Consider the following 15,768-nt stretch of genomic DNA (forward strand, 5'->3'; position numbering starts at 1 on the left):
GAGAATATTCTGTTTTACAGTTCTGCAATGCGGTGTCTGCTCGGCCGCAGCCAAAAGTGGACCTGCAAACCGCAAAAATAGAATTGCACAAATAAAAAAACAATTAAAATGAAAAGTTTGGAAATTCAACATAGTTCTCACATACAAATAGCAAATAATATAGTTTTAAGCATCCAAACAACCGAATAGATCATTTTTGCATCAAAAGAACCACATTAAAGTAGCGAAACCATGATGAAGAACCATCAAGCACCAACAACACCACCACCACAAACACCACCACCACCGATGGCGGCGGTGGCAGGCGTAGAACTTGTCGGGGCCTTGTTGGCCAGAGGCGCCAGCTTGCGTTTGAGCACGACCTTCTTCTTCGCTGCATCCGCCACCTCGATTTCGCCAATATTGACGGCGTCCCTATACCGAGCGGGAGGGCGAGCTTTAGGGCGACTAGCCCCTTGGTGGCGGCAACGGTGGCGGCGGGAACGGGCGCGCCTCCCTGCACGATGATGTTGCCGAGGCGCTTGCGAGGAACGACGTTGGAGGAGGCTTCCGGCGTGGCCCGGAGATGGCCGGCGGGGAGATCCACCGCGGCTCCGCCCGCCATTGATTTGGCTACCTCTACTTCCACGGTGGCGAGCGCGGGGTCGGGGGTGTCCATGGCCGCGCTGGAGGGCCGCCGGGAGCTCGGTCGGAGCGGGGAGGTGAAGATCCTTGGCGGCGGGGGAAGAGGTGAACTGTCGCGGTGAAATGTCCCTCCCGCCAAATCGATCTAGAATAGAGGTCATCGCCGGGTCGACTGCGCAAAACGTGATTTTGACAGTTCCACGGGGGAAAACTGTCGCGCCCCTCAGATTTTTTTTGCAGGCCAACCACTTTTGCGGGATCTGGTGTGCGTGCGTTTTTGGCCCGAAACAGCAAAACGACGGTTATTTTACAGTTTTAGCAGAAATGCGGGATCTGCTAGAGATGCTCTAAGACAACAAATTTGTAGGTGTGATAGTCCAGGTCGTCAATGTTAAACATCAAGTTTGTAATTGTGCCTTTATGATCACTATATAACATAAGAGTAACATAGTGGTATGTGTACCTTGGATTGGATGGCTCCTTTCCAAGATAAAAGTCTAAGCAGAAACTCCAACATCAAACTATTACTACATAAATTCCAATCCATCTAACTTATGTGCAAATAAATTCAATACAAAATATGTACCCTATCATACAGATGACAGCCTGCATAGAATTCTAGAACAAGATTGCACACACACACACACGGTCTGAGCCAAATGTATAAAATCATGTTTAGATATATATCAGCCATGCAATTCTCCAAGTGGAGTAAAAATTTGGTTGCGGATGACACTTGCAAATATATACCTACTAATAAAGCATCTATTGCTTCTGCCGTACGTCATAGTTTTTACCCCTAAAGTTGTCCTAAATTACCCACTATGCCATCCAGAAGTTAAGAAAACGATTCATATTTTCTTGTCATGGGGTTTCGTTCTTATAAGTTTAAGCACGAAATTGTTCCTAATGCATGTGTAGCGTAGTGATTGAAGCCCCATGCTGCTAGAGGGCATACCCTCGTTCCTGCCGCTTTTTTAAGTCTTCCTTTTTTATTTTTATTACAGCTAGCATGCACATCCTCCTTCCAGTACGTTTTCATGGCTGGCCCATGTTTCTATCTTTACTTTTATGCCTTTTCTTTTCTCATTAATTTTTTTATTTTTCCTATCTTATTATTTAGTAATTTCCCAAAAATCCAAATTTTAAAAGTTGTGAGTTCTAAAAAAATGTTCATGAAATCATACAATGTTTGTTATTCAGAAAATTAGGACTTTGTAAAAAAATCATGAATTTAAAAAATGTTTACGATTTCTAATAATGTTCATTATTTCAAATATGAATAGGAAAATGAAAAAGAAATAAATAAAAAAGTAAATAGAAAAACTAAGAGAAAATGTGAAACCGAAAAGAAAAGATAAAAACGTAAGATAATAAAAAATAAAAACCAGGCAAAAGAGGTTCATTTCGCAAAAGCGATGGACACTAAACTGTTGATATGAGGTTTATGTACCAGTGATTTAATATTGATTTTCATATTGTTTGAAATTGTGCTAATAATAATTATTATTTTCATACTGTCATGTGGTCTATTTTAGTAGTTCCTCATAAGAATGATCTAAATAGCTTTAGAATTTGAGCGGTTAAGTCTTCTAGGTTTAGCTTTTACTTAGTTTTTGAGAAGTGTTTATATGCCTAGGGGTTGGAAGTAGTATGTGATCAACGAGATTAGTTGTTAAAGTTTTAAAAATCTCATTTTGCTACACAATAACAAGTGTGGCATGCAGTGGCTGGCTCATAGTCTTGAGATTTACCACGTCAAATCCATTGTAATTACATGGACACGCCGGATATCAATAAAGAGGGTGGAAAAAAATAAAGAAGTGTCAACATGATGAACCACTGTGTTAAAATTAAAAAAAAATAAAGGACGCTCATACATCAAGGTATTGAGCCATACTTATTTGGTTAGAGCGTAATATTTCGTCTCCCGTTTGCAACGCACGGACATATTTGCTAGTTATTTATCAAATGTAGGGGCAATACCTGATGAACTGATCGGAGTACATTACAATTACAAACAAGCAAGAGAAACAACTTTACACCAGAAAAGCATATGCCACACAAACAACAAAAGACAGAGAGTCTTCCGTTCCACCGCGACGCGATATGCGCATATTCCTGTTAACTACTTGCCCTGGCCGTGCACGTTGGCACACCCTGGACATGGAGCAGGATGAGGAGGGACAGGAGCAGGCGGCGCCGGTGGGTAGCTGACAGCCAGCCCCGGCGCCGGTGGATAGCTGCCAGCCAGCCCCGGCGCCGGCACCGGCTCCAGCACCCGAGAACGGCTAGGAAGCTTCTTGCCGCAGCAGCTGAGCCGGAAATCGCAGGACACGCCGATGCAGGACAGCCTGCCAGCTGTGTTCCCCATCCTCCCCGTATGATTGTATGTGTGATGACAATTGCTCTCTCTAGTCTAGTCGCTATATATGGATGCCGAAATCAAAGATTAATGCAAGATAATACGAAGGCCGCATCACATTCTCTCGTCACTCAAAGCACGAAACTCCCAAGTGCTTGGCCAGGCGACTTGGGCTGACCAAAAATTTATAAAAAACACCGTAGGAAGAAATCCCCTCAGGTTCCCTCAAAATCAAAATATGAAAAAAGGCAGCACTCGAGTTGAATACAATACCATCCATGTGAACTGAATATGGTTCCAGGCCCTACTTCTTAAGAAGAACAAGGAACATTACCCGGTTACAGCTTTGCAATGGGCTAATCCATTACAGTCCCGGTCCGACCAGCTTAGCAGCTAGCAAGCCTTTGCTTCTGGCTTCACTGTGTGTGTAGACAACCAAACCTACATAGTTCAAGCTCAAGAGCAAGAATATGAACCATCGCTCAGGGGCTCGGGGCAGAGAGAGCAAGAAATAATGCAACATGTTCACCGCCATGGACGACGAAGCACTCCACTAGGTAATGTACAGCTGATCCTTACAAGGCTAACTATCCAGTTAACACAACATAAACCAAACCTCTAATAAACACTGAAAAACCCATAGAGGTTGACGAAACGTCAAGCTCTATAATACACCAAACTGTGCGTGAGAAAGCAGCTCTCCCCTGCTATGCTTGTCGAAAACAAGCCCACGAAGAAGGTCAGGACGATCATGGTACTTAGGGTAGTCGTCTGATCCCGGTCCTCCTAGTTTCCGTATCTCCTGCCAGACTCCATGGTGTCAAGAATAGGACTGGTGTCTCTTAGGGCGATCCCGCCCTGACCTTCCCCTTCTTCGGTCTCCGTGGGTGGTCGCACGCTGAAGGAGTTTGCAATGCCACTGTTGCGTGCCTCGGCTAGCTGAAGGGTATATGCGTGAGGCCACAGTCCTGCAACGGAAATTGTTACTGTTGTCGCTGAAAAACACGGAGGAACACAAAACTCGGTAGGTAGAAAGAGTAGAAGGAGGCACCATCTGTATCATAAGGATATGGGAAAAATTGCAGGTAACAAAATGAAGCCACTGTGAGACCTGCAAAGGGAATAGGGAACAAAATGACAAGAAAATAAGTATGTGCAGTTAGAACAATATAGAAGGTCAGCTATGTGAATTTGAAGAACTATGAAAATGGCAAACCTATAATAGCTCCTGCAAATACATCTTGCCAGTGATGCCAGTAGTCATCCACTCGAGAAACGGCAACAAGCGCAGCAGTAAGTAGAGGCAGAACAATAATGCAGAGCTTTGCAATATGACCTTTACGGTCAAAAACTGCAATTTTTCCAGTCAAGTACCACGTAAGGAAGCCTAGGCCGGCAAAAGACCCTAGAATAGATAAACACAAGGTGAAAGAAAACACAGTTAGTGGACAACCTATTTGACGGAATTGTAACAACACTACCATAGATGCTAGATCTGCCTAATGAAAGACTGAGACTTGTACCCAATTTTGATATTGAAATAGCCTAAATATTTATTACGTATGCTTAGTAATGCTTCCGACAGGACCCATATTTCACCACAGAGAGCATGTTTTGACTCCAACCATAAGACATGGCTGAGGCTAGGCCAATTTTGTGGGGTCTCTAATCAAACACATGACCATTATAAGATATACATATACGTCCACAAAATGGCAGGCATGACAAACCCAACGTTTTTATGCCGTGGAGTAGTTCCAGAACCACTTATCACACAACTAATCCTACACCAAGCAGCAACCAAGCATCTAAACTGGAAGGCGGCACGCCACTGCACTTTCAAGCCTGCCACTTCCTGGTTCACTGCCACATCGCAGCAAAGTGGCCAATGCACCAGGCTGTCGATTATCACAAGGGTGTAAAAAACAACTTCAAGTATGTAATGGAGTTTTAAAGAAAGAATGCCTCAGGCATAGCTGGCCAACAAATGCCTGACACCAATATTATCAAAGGAAACATAAGGTATTATTAAGTATTCATGTCATCACTTACATGATGAATGTCCACTTGGGAAGCTCTTGTGACCTTCTTTGATGACACTCTTCTCTCCATGGCACAGAACGCCAGTAGTGACATTATCATAAAACTGAAAATAGAGTCCTTCAATGAGTTTTGGTCAATTTGGACTCCATACATGATAAGAACAATTGAACAGTGGGCAGGTCAACAAAGAGAACTTGTGTCTGGAAAAAGTGAAGTTATCGACTAGTAATCTTACATCCTTTCCATCTGGGAAACAGCGCCAGAAGAAATCAGGACGTGGTCGGCCAACTCCATCCTTAATTGCATCAGTAATCACCGCAGTTATGAGCACCGAATAAAGAATACCTACAAAAATATGTGTTTAGAATTATTATTTTGTACATACAACATAAACATATTCATATGCCCAAGAATATTGAAATACCCAGTATGCCATGGTGCAAATCATAGATATTCTTCTTCTTGAAGTAAATTCCACCAAAGATGACACATGGTAAGACAATTCCAATGAGCTGCAAATCAGGTGAGTTACAAAATTGGAACTATCTTTTCAATGGCACACAAAATGATGTAAGCGGTGGAAAAAAGAAGTCCGAAATTAGCAGCACGAGAACACACCGGAACAGCCCAAAAGGGCACAGTATTGCCCTTTAATGGATATCTCAAGTCAGTCATCATGTCCTTCCCAATGAAGCGATGAAAAGGCTCGATTATATTCAGCAGTCCATCTATGACAGCAAGGAGGAGAAGTATTATCCAGTCATACATGTGGAGTCTTGCTACTTTGGCTCCATGGGACTTTATAGTGTAACATCCTAACTGGATATCCGCCATTATGTCCTATATAAATAACAAAGGGAGCAAGACAAAGAATTGTGAGTAAAGTTGCAATAATTACAAGATAGACTGGATTTAATGCAGCTATGATTCATGAAGTAAAAGACAAAAGATCAAAAAGGTTTAATAACAAAAACAGGAGCACAAATACTTGCAGTTGTAGCATTTCTTATGAAGACAGTGTTACTCTGCTTGACTTGCTTTTGTAGATAATTTTCTATCCTTTTATTTCCTTAGTGCTCCTACAATTCCAAATAACTTGCGTGCTTGATTGGAAAATGGTATATTTATAGGCTATAGTTCCGATTATCAAACATTAGCATCTCATATAAACTAGTAATACTGTAATAATATTTTACGCATCAACCCAGTGATTAAGGAATGTCAAATGAAAAACATGGCAGCCCAAAGAGCCCACTGTAGGGAGCATGAAAATCCCCGCCCAATGAAATTTGAAGTAATAAAATTATTATGAGAAATCCATTATCAACATGATTTATCACCTGTGCAAAATATGCAGGCTATAACTACAAACCCCAGTAGATAAAAAGTTGTTCTCGTGGTAAACATCACAGCCCAAAGGTTCTACCCTAGGAAGCATGGAGACCAAGTCAAGTTCCTAACACAGAACCACTTCAGAAGGCCATTATAAATAATTCAACATATTTATCTAGGACTTAGTTATATCAATTCGGAGTGCTGGCTACAACTTAGAAAACATCACATTACACTGAGGCATGCAGGGAAGTAGCATGTTCCAAAAAAATCAGTACAACTGGCCTACAAATATTGATGCTCACTAGCAAACAATTAAAGATCCAACTTATGGAATGTCAACAAAACCCTAAAACCTCTGAGATCTGGGTAACAATTCACAATAATCAGAAATGTAACTAAATACCAGGAACGTCCAACCTGTTGCAGCCAACCAAACAATAAACAATAAAGTTGCATCCCTCCCATTGTGATCATTTGAAAAGACAACAAAACAAGAGTTGAATGTTGATAGAGGCTTGGGACATCGATCGACCTCCAATACAGGTGATTATTAGAAAATGCTGATCCTAGTCCAGGAATCTGGGGAGCTGATAACATAACAAGTCTGGGCAACCAACATAATTACCAAGTTCCAAGATAAGTGGGATTGTGGAAAACTGGCCCTCATGTCACTCTCGAAATTGAAACTCGAGGGTGACCCAAACAATCACCCCGGCCTCTCAAGAACAACTCAAAAGGCTGGGTTGTGTGGCTCTAAGGTGGCAGTGACGGTGAGGTTCCCTCCTGGCACGCCCCTCTTGCAGGGCCAGAAACCATTGTGACGGCCCTCGAAGGCAGGCGGCGCGGACTGCTCCTGGTGGCCACGGTGTTGGCTGCTTTCCTTCGCAATGTGGGCACTGGGTAGTCCTAGCGAGGTCGCCACAGATATGCCGGTGACAGCTAGGCCTTTGGATGTTGTATCCCTCTTGGGGGCGTCATCGCAGTTCTTCCATCCCCTTCCAAAGTCCTGGGTGACAACCCATGTCCATCCTGTTGGACTCAGCAGCGAAGGCGTGACGCAATGTTACCCCTCCAGGCGTGACGCTAGATATCTCAATTCCCTTCTGGGTGTGGTGCGATGGCTTCTTCGGCAGGCATGGATGGTGACTGAGAGCATCTTCGGTTTGAGATGATGGTGGCTCCATTGGCCCCTCTCTTCTGCATGGTACTACATCGGCGGTTGTCCCATGTGGCATCCCGGCTTAATAGGAATAATAGACTACTCGTATCAACAAGGTGCGCCTTCTTTTCCGGGAACCCATACGAAGGAACCTAGAAGTTACGTGTACTTGGCTTGGAGGAACTTGAGGATGGGTGACCGACTAGGAAGTTGATATCGGTTGGTTTGTGGAGCGAGACTAGATCCTAGGTGGTAGTCTAGATCCTAGGTGGTAGCCAGGTGTAATGGCAAGGAATCAATGGGTTTGGCCAGGGCGATACAATTGGTATCAGAGCCGACCCTCACAGTTACACGGGCGTGTGCGGGTTAGGTGTGTGGGCATGTGGCGCATGGCACGTGTGGCCCATCATGGCATGTGGTGCCAAGGGGAATCATTTCTATTGGGCAGACGTGAACGTCAATTCCTTTTGAGTGTAGGTGTATGTGACACCCCGGCTTAATAGAAATGATGGACTACTCATATCAACAAGGTGCACCTTCTTATCTGGGAACCCATACGAAAGGAACCTCAAAGTTAAGCATGCTTCGCTTGGAGCAATTTGAAGATGGATAACCGACTAGGACGTTGATTCTGAGTGTGCACGAGTGAGGGCAACGTGCGCAGAAAAGACTAGTGTTGATCTGTGGGGCCAGTCTAGATCCTAGGAGGTAGTCAAGCACAACGTCTAGGAACCAGTGGGTTAACTGTGGGTTTGGTCGGGGCGGTACATCTCAATCCCTTCTGCTCGTTGGCAGGGTCACACTCCTCTGTCTAGAGCAAGTTCGGTGTAGTGTTGCGTTGTAGTCCAATGATTTTATCCAGGGGATGTGGATTCGCTTGTGGTCGACTCCTTCTAGTGCTTCTTGTTGTGGCTCTGCAACTCATGTGCTTTTGCACAGCGACAAGTTGGCGTCATCCAGTAGTGCACTCCTCATAACGTTTCCAGGCTAGGGGCATGGTGTTCATTCTGTGTTGTTTGCTCTGCTCGCCTTGTTTAGCCTTCTGCTTTGAAAGAGAGTTGTCTAGACACCATGTCTCCTTCGGTCGTGTGGCTTTCTCTGTAAAACAGGATGAAAGCCTGTTCTATACAAATTATCAAATCCCATAGCAACTAATCAAGCATGCAAAAATTAAACAAACTTCAAGCAATGATAGTGTTTGACATATAAATTTACTCTTGATTCTTCTAATCAGTAAGGAACGCAGCAGAAAATAAAATTTTAAATAAAATTTCAAGTCATACGCTAAGCTCAGTTAAGTACTGCAATTGTGTCAAAGAATCTACAAAACTTAAGATGTCATTCAGTTGATAGAAACTAAATGGCTTAGAATTCTTGTAGCGATGTCTACAGGAACTTACTGGCCCAGATGATCTTGCTAAGTTACAAATTATCTCAGCTCATAATCCTGTCTTGGTGTATTCATTATTTCACAATTCTCTTTCTGTAACTGGTTCCTAAATACTCCCTCCATCCCAATTCCCAAAATAAGTGACTCAACTAGTACAAAGTTGAATCACTTATTTTGGGACGGAGGGAGTAGGTGATAATTCCCTAGTTACGAACTCAAATAGCATCACAAAAGAATAGAAAAGCAATTACATGGGCCTGCATGATATATAAAAATATGATAGGGCTATAGGAAGGATAAATGCAAACTTGGCATTGTGTATTGCAATATCCCCATTTCTCCATTGCAATCCTAATATGATAGGGTTCCTAAGCAGAGCTGGAATATTCATATGCAATCACAAAGGTTTGAACATAACAATGATGGTACAGCCAGCATCAGTGTTCTGCTATCAATGTAAATTTTGGCTTTATTTCTTCCATCACTTGAGAAAAGATTTAAGAATGCAAATTTACTATGGAGTAGCCATAAAGTAACGAGATAAAATTGTAAATAGAATTTGTGAAGATCTGACTGTCAGCATCGCCATACATGAAACACTGCAAAGATTGAAGTACTAAGCGGTCGAATAAACCGGAACAACCTGGAAATTTTCCTTGTGACCAAACAACTAAACGAGTTTATGGTGAAAATCCAACTAGTTGAAACTGACAAACCCAAGGAGTAAACTGAATCATGAATGAACCAAACAAACTGTTGAGTTATCCAGACAATCAACACACTGCATGTACCTCGGAAACTCGAAAAAACAGGGCCAATCGCTGAATAGAACAGTGGAAGCCTCAATGAAACAAAAACTCCCAAGTCACGGAACAAATAATGTCGACCCTTACTTTAGTCCTGAAACAGGCCAGCTTCGAAACTAATAGCCAAAACTCCTTCTGCTGATTCGACCACTTGACCATTAAACACTGGAAACGGTTGGCTCGATGTCGAAATTTTCAAGCCAACTGGAAGTAAAGATTGAATAGGTACGGCCTAGAGCAGCTACCTGTTGCTGGTAGTATCACTTTAAAGATCGTCCGTCGGTGGAGCAGTTGTTTGCCCACTGCCACTTGACTCTGGGGGGCGGACGGCCGTACCAATATTTTTCGCACCAAATCTTGTTCGACGCGGTTAGCAGGGACCGATAGTGCGCTCTGAACAGTAAGAACCTAACCAAAACCATGGAGCAGGTGGACTAAGATTGCTGAAGCAGCGGCGCCCGCAGCGAGGGAGAAATTTATTAGAAGGAAAAGAAAAGAAGGAGGAGATTCGGGTGGGTTGCCCCCGGGTGCAGCGAGGGAAGGATACGACACTCCGGAACAAAACAAAACAAAACAAAAATATATCCAAACTCATCCAGCAATCAAGATGGCGTTCCTTACCGACGCGAGAAGGAGTCGAGCGGAGTCGGATCTCCAGCGCTCCGCCCTGGAGGATGCCGGGGAGAAGACGGTGCTCCGCGCCGCCGGCGACGGTTGGGCGCGCGACGGATGGATTGCGGGGCTGGGAAAGAAGAAGAGACGAGGGTTGGTGAGGGACTGAGGGGATTATTATTGGTTGCTTTGTCCTTTAGAGGAAACAAAAAAAAAGTGGAGTGGGGAATTTTGCTTTCAAATGATTTTGAATCTACTCCTGCTCTACATGAAACCGTCTGGTAGCGTTGTGGTGGGCGCTGTGGGGACAGCCAAACGCTTGAGAGTTGAGGCGTCCAGATACTCGAGGCGACAACCTTTGTTGACTGCTGCTATGGGGTGCGTGCCGCCATGCGAGAACGACCACAGCCGCAGGTCTTAGCCATTTTGAACGTATTAAGGCCTGTTTGGTTTCAATAAGTGAGGTGATTTATAAGCCACGTCTGTTTGGTTGTCATCTGATTTATAAGTCATTTTTTTTTTTGCGAAGAACTTATAAGTCACCTGACCACATCTTTTCATCATGTTTTATATTATAAAACCAAAAAGATGATGGGTCCCATACAAAAGTGGATGGCTTATAAGTTTTAAGTTTGGGTGAAGCAACTTATGACTTATAAGTTAGGGTGACTTATAAGTTAGGTTCATTTGGTAAAATAAGTCACTTTTTGCACTTTTCAACTTATAAGTTGGTGACTTATTTGAAACCAAACAGGACTTTATTATCTTCTCTTCTTCGGGAAAAAGAGAAGCCATTTTGAGTCTATTATCTTTCCTCTTCCGATTCACGTCGGGAAAAAGAAAAGCGTAAGACACACATAACCAACAAAGGTCCCTAATCGTTCAGAATTCGTGTAGTTACATTTGTTGGTTGTGGGTGCTTCGAGTTGGCCGTGGGGTTCGCTATGCATATCAGTGTGGTACGTTAGGTTTTTTTTGTAAAGTCATGGTATTGTATTTTCTTTAACGATACTCTATATCTATTTGTATTTTTTATGTTGGTTTTTCTGCTTGTTAGCTAGACATGCTTTGTCTTGGGCGTTTTTTCTCTTTCTTCCTTTTTTACACTTCTGACTTGTACGGTTTTCAGTCCGTCTTTCCTTGTAAATGAGGTCGACTTGTTTAATTTTTTATCATATTTCTTTTATAAACTGTATCGGTAAAAACTTAAAGAGCGACTCTTGAATTTAACTGTTTTTTAAGTAATGTATTCAGGTGAGAAAAGATCCCCTTTTCATGTGACTATTTAAATAAACATAGCCAACAAAACAGGGTCATCTACGAAGGTGAAGGTATAGGGCTATGTACCTGTAAAAAATTGAATGAAGGAGTAGGCATAGGTGGATGACATTTTCTAACATTGCGGATTTTTTATATAGCAAATGTTAAGTCGTCCCTAGTCTACTCTTTTCCAGACTTGTGCAGCTTTGTGTCCCACGTCCTGCTTCAGAGCCAGATGTCGATGAAGGTGAGGTAGACGATTCAACCGAATGGGTCGACCTCATGGTCTTTGCGGCCCGACGCAGACAACGCGGAGTTGCCGATGTCGGCAACGTGTGTGATCGTTCGCCTCCTCATTGATGCGGAGCCGCCACCATTCCTTGCGGATGGCGGAGGCGCTGCCCAGGGAATCGCAAAGCGCCCGTTACAATGTTTCGCTTGTTCTTCTTCTTCTCGGCGATCTGGACCTCCGCACAGCAGTGGTGCCCAAGGAGCCTCAGGTTGGACCGCTGCTCCTCTTGTAGCATCTCAAACATGGGGACCGGCGGCTGCGCCTCTGCGATTACAATGTTGTAGTATGCAACTCCCTGTTGTAGGGTGTGTCTCGCAGGCGACACATTCGCTTGCTCCTCCTTCGACGTCTTCCACATCCAAGTGGTTCGTGCGTCGTGCACACCTCTGCTTCTTGTAGGGATCTCCCGTCGTAATGCGGTTCGCGCACCGTTGACGCCGTGCGTCCACCTCGGTCGTGATTTTGTTGTGACGCCACGGTGAGAGGGTCTTCCACCACTCACGGCGGGTCTCAAGCATTGGTCTCAAAGGTCGAAGAAGAAAGAAGGGTGTGATGGTGGCTCAGACGAATGGAGATGGGACCTGGAGGTGGTGCAATTTGTGTCGTGGTCGGGGACCTTCAAATAGTAGCGGGCGCCTAGGCTCGCGAAGCGGCAACTTGAATGTCGGTTCTCTTCTCGTTCATCGCACTAGGGTGAATGGACGGGATGCCCATGTTGGAAATATGCCCTGGGGCAATAATAAATTGTTTATTATCGTATTTCTGTGTCCATGATAAACGTGTATTATCCATGCTAGAATTGTATTGACTCGAAACTTAGATACATGTGTGGATACTTAAACAACACTTTGTCCATAGTGGGCCTCTACTAGACTAGCTCGTTGATTGAAGATGGTTAAGGTTTTCTAACCATAGACATGATGTAAGAGCATAATCTTCCCTAAGTAGTTCTGTTGGTTGATGACAACACATTTGCGGACTAATCGTGTGCTTTAAGCTTTCACAGGTTATCAGGTGGCACGAGACGGTTATTCTTTCCCTCGGATGTTAAACGAGAAGACGGAGTACTTCATATGATTTAGAGTTGGTGGGCTTGAGTCATAGGATAATTCATACTATCAAGAGGGGTCCACGTTTGGAAAGGTTGGGAGAATCACTCACGTACACATTCGTCACCACCTTTCCTCCTCAGCACTTTGGAGTTGTCCTCTTGATCTTTGGTAAGCGGAAGTACCGCTCGGAGTGGAGCGGTACTACCGCTTGGGTGGAAGTACCCCTGGAGTTTAGCGGTACTACCGCTTAGGCGGTACTGCCGCTCCCTAATCCTGGCCTCACTTCCGCTTATGTTTTCGGTTTTTCGGTTCTGCTTAGAAATTATTTTTTGAGCGAAAGTTGGTAGCGGAAGTAACACCGTGAGCGCTACTTCCGCTCTACATCCCCTGTTTTCTAAGTGGCGGTAGTACCGCTGGTTGGAGCGGTAGTACCGCTCCAGCGGAACTTCTGCTCCTCCCTGTCTCCAGTCTATTGGATGCCCGACCTGTTTCTGTCGTGCAAGCGGAAGTACCGCTCCCCCAAGCGGTACTACCGCTCCTTCATGATTTGTGGGCAAAAAACGGTCGGATTTCTCCTCCACTATATAAGTGGGTCTTCTTCCCCGTGGAGACATACCTTTTTCCCCCAAAGCTTCATTGTTGCCCCCCAAGATCTCTCTTGCATGTGTCTCCTTCCCTGGCCAATGATTCTTATTTATTTTCTAGGGTTTGGAGGAGAAGGCCTCAATCTACACTTCCACGAAGAGATATTTGATTCCCCCCACTAATCCCTTGCGGATCTTGTTACTCTTGGGTGTTTGAGCACCCTAGACGGAATAGGTCACCTCAAAGCAATATTCCATTATGGTGAAGCTTCATGGTCTCGTTGGGAGCCTCCAATTAAGTTGTGGAGATTGCCCCAACCTTGTTTGTAAAGGTTCGATCGCCGCCTTCAAGGGCACCACTTAGTGGATTCACGACACATCACATCGTATGAGGGCATGAGGAGAATACGATGGCCTTAGAGGCATCTTGGGGAGCATTGTGCCTCCATACCGCTCCAACGGAGACATACTTTCCCTCAAAGGGAAGGAATTTCGGAAACACATCCTCGTCTTCATCGGTTCCACTTGTGGTTATTTCTAACCTTTACTTATATTTAGTTCTTGCTTACTATTATTGTTGATAGCATCATATAGGTTATTCATTTGGTTGCATATCTAGACAACCTATTTGTTGATAAACTTAATTTATTAAAAGAAAATTTAAAATTTGTTAGTTGCCTATTCACCTCCCCCTATAGTCAACCATATCGATCCTTTCAATTGGTATCAGAGCCTCGTCTCTTTATTAAGGGTTTCACCACCCAAACAGTATGGTTGACGGCAAGGTTAGACCGGTGGAATTGCCTGAGGCATCTGTAGCAAACTCGATCTCACAAGAGGACCTAAATGAGGCCATGTCCATATTAAATCCTCAGCGGCTATCGAGGTCAAGAACATGCTTTGAGATTTCCTTGATAGTTTCAAATTGTCTACCGACCCGTTGCATGTGGTTAATCCCACAACTTCGGATACGGGGACCAATTCCGAAACGCAAAATGCAAGTAGTGATAGAGATAAATTGCCTCAAGGAACGAGTGGGGAAAATACATTTGCCTCTGTTCCTCCTCCCATGGTCTATGGAGGACCAGTTCACCCACAACATATTATTAACCTCGGTCCTCCACCCAAGCTTGTTAAGAATGATTTTGGTAACTTGGTTTTTCGTATAAAGGCTCATTTGAGTCACATCTCAACACAACTCTGGAAAATCATTGAGCAAGGCTATTATCCACATGATTCAATAAACCTCACTCCAAAAGAAGAGGTTGACAATCAACTCAATCACTCCGCCTTGTTCATCCTTCAAGCAGTTGTTCCGATTGAAGATCTTGCTCATTTGTGTCCCTTCACTCGTGCCAAAGATTGTTGGAAGCACATCATTTCCTGTACAAGGGAAGTTCTTGTATTCAACGGTCGAACTATGAAGTGATACTTGATGAGGCTGATGAATTTGTTATGATTGAGGATAAATATCCTCGTGGGCTATATCAAAGGGTGACAACTCTTGCAGTTGCTCTTGAACATCATGGAAGCAAGGATGTGGATGACAATTCAATCAAGCGTAAGTTTCTCAAGGCTATTATGCCCTTCAACAAATCCATGTCCTCTGTCACCCGTCAGAGGCCATATTTTCACTCCATGTACTCAAGTGATGTGTTGGATGAGTTCATTGCCATGAACATATTGAACAAGACCACTGACAATGCTCTAGCTCGTGTTCAACGGTCAAGAAAAGACTCTCCCAACCTAGCTTTGAAGGCCAAGGCTGTATTGGAGGAAGATGACGAAGAAGAGGAGGAATTATGGCCCGAAGACACCAAGTGTCGTGGTTTTGTCACGGCAGATGTCTCGTGAAAGGACTTAGTGAAGGAGCCATCGCACCTTGGTGGCGACTCAAAGGGGGTGAGCGGAAGCGAGACTCAGATTTACCCAGGTTTGTCCCCTCGTGTGGAGGTAAAAGCCTACGTCGTGCTTTGTGTATATTGAAGGTGGATTCAATTACAAGGAGGGCGTGACTCGCCTTACCTAGCTCTCGATGATTTCTAACTTTCCCTATCTGCCCCAGAGACTCGCCTTTATATACAGGTCGAGGCCCTAGGGTTTACAAAAGTCCTGGCCATGTTACAAACCGTGGCCTTCCATATCTCTAAGTCGCCGTGTTTGCCAAGCCAGGAAACCTCTTTGGCGACTTATCTTCTTCATCAATCCTGAACCGCCATCTGGCTCATGGGCCCTGGCGGCCTTCT

General features: G+C 44.1%; 1 protein-coding gene across 4 annotated transcripts; it reads right to left on the reverse strand.

Moving 5' to 3' along the window:
* Positions 1-3,501: 3,501 nt before the first annotated feature.
* Positions 3,502-10,595, reverse strand: LOC123452614 (lipid phosphate phosphatase 2). Of its 4 annotated transcripts, XM_045129301.1 has the most exons (9): positions 10,344-10,595; positions 9,968-10,130; positions 5,651-5,872; positions 5,457-5,544; positions 5,268-5,377; positions 5,042-5,135; positions 4,206-4,394; positions 4,041-4,100; positions 3,502-3,957 (listed from the first exon to the last, which is right to left on the reverse strand). In XM_045129301.1, the coding sequence occupies exons 3-9, from the start codon at positions 5,864-5,866 to the stop codon at positions 3,776-3,778; spliced, it is 939 nt and encodes a 312-aa protein (XP_044985236.1). In that variant the 5' UTR covers positions 5,867-5,872; positions 9,968-10,130; positions 10,344-10,595; the 3' UTR covers positions 3,502-3,775. The 4 variants fall into 4 exon arrangements, with proteins under 4 accessions (XP_044985236.1, XP_044985234.1, XP_044985233.1 ...); XM_045129299.1 differs by lacking the exon at positions 9,968-10,130 and having other exon boundaries at positions 10,344-10,594; XM_045129298.1 differs by lacking the exons at positions 9,968-10,130; positions 10,344-10,595 and adding an exon at positions 9,810-9,912.
* Between the last annotated feature and the right edge of the window lie 5,173 nt (positions 10,596-15,768).

This window comes from Hordeum vulgare, chromosome 5H (genome assembly GCF_904849725.1).
Source record: "Hordeum vulgare subsp. vulgare chromosome 5H, MorexV3_pseudomolecules_assembly, whole genome shotgun sequence".
Lineage (NCBI taxonomy): Eukaryota > Viridiplantae > Streptophyta > Magnoliopsida > Poales > Poaceae > Hordeum > Hordeum vulgare.

Coding starts and splice junctions, on each gene's coding strand:
- LOC123452614 (XM_045129298.1), bottom strand. CDS start 9,881: ATGGTCAAGTGGTCGAATCAGCAGAAGGAGTTTTGGCTATTAGTTTCG. Junction 5,873..9,809: donor TGGCCTGTTTCAGGACTAAA/GTAAGGGTCGAC, acceptor TTATTTATATAG/GACATAATGGCGGATATCCA. Junction 4,395..5,041: donor CCCAAGTGGACATTCATCAT/GTAAGTGATGAC, acceptor TATCTATTCTAG/GGTCTTTTGCCGGCCTAGGC.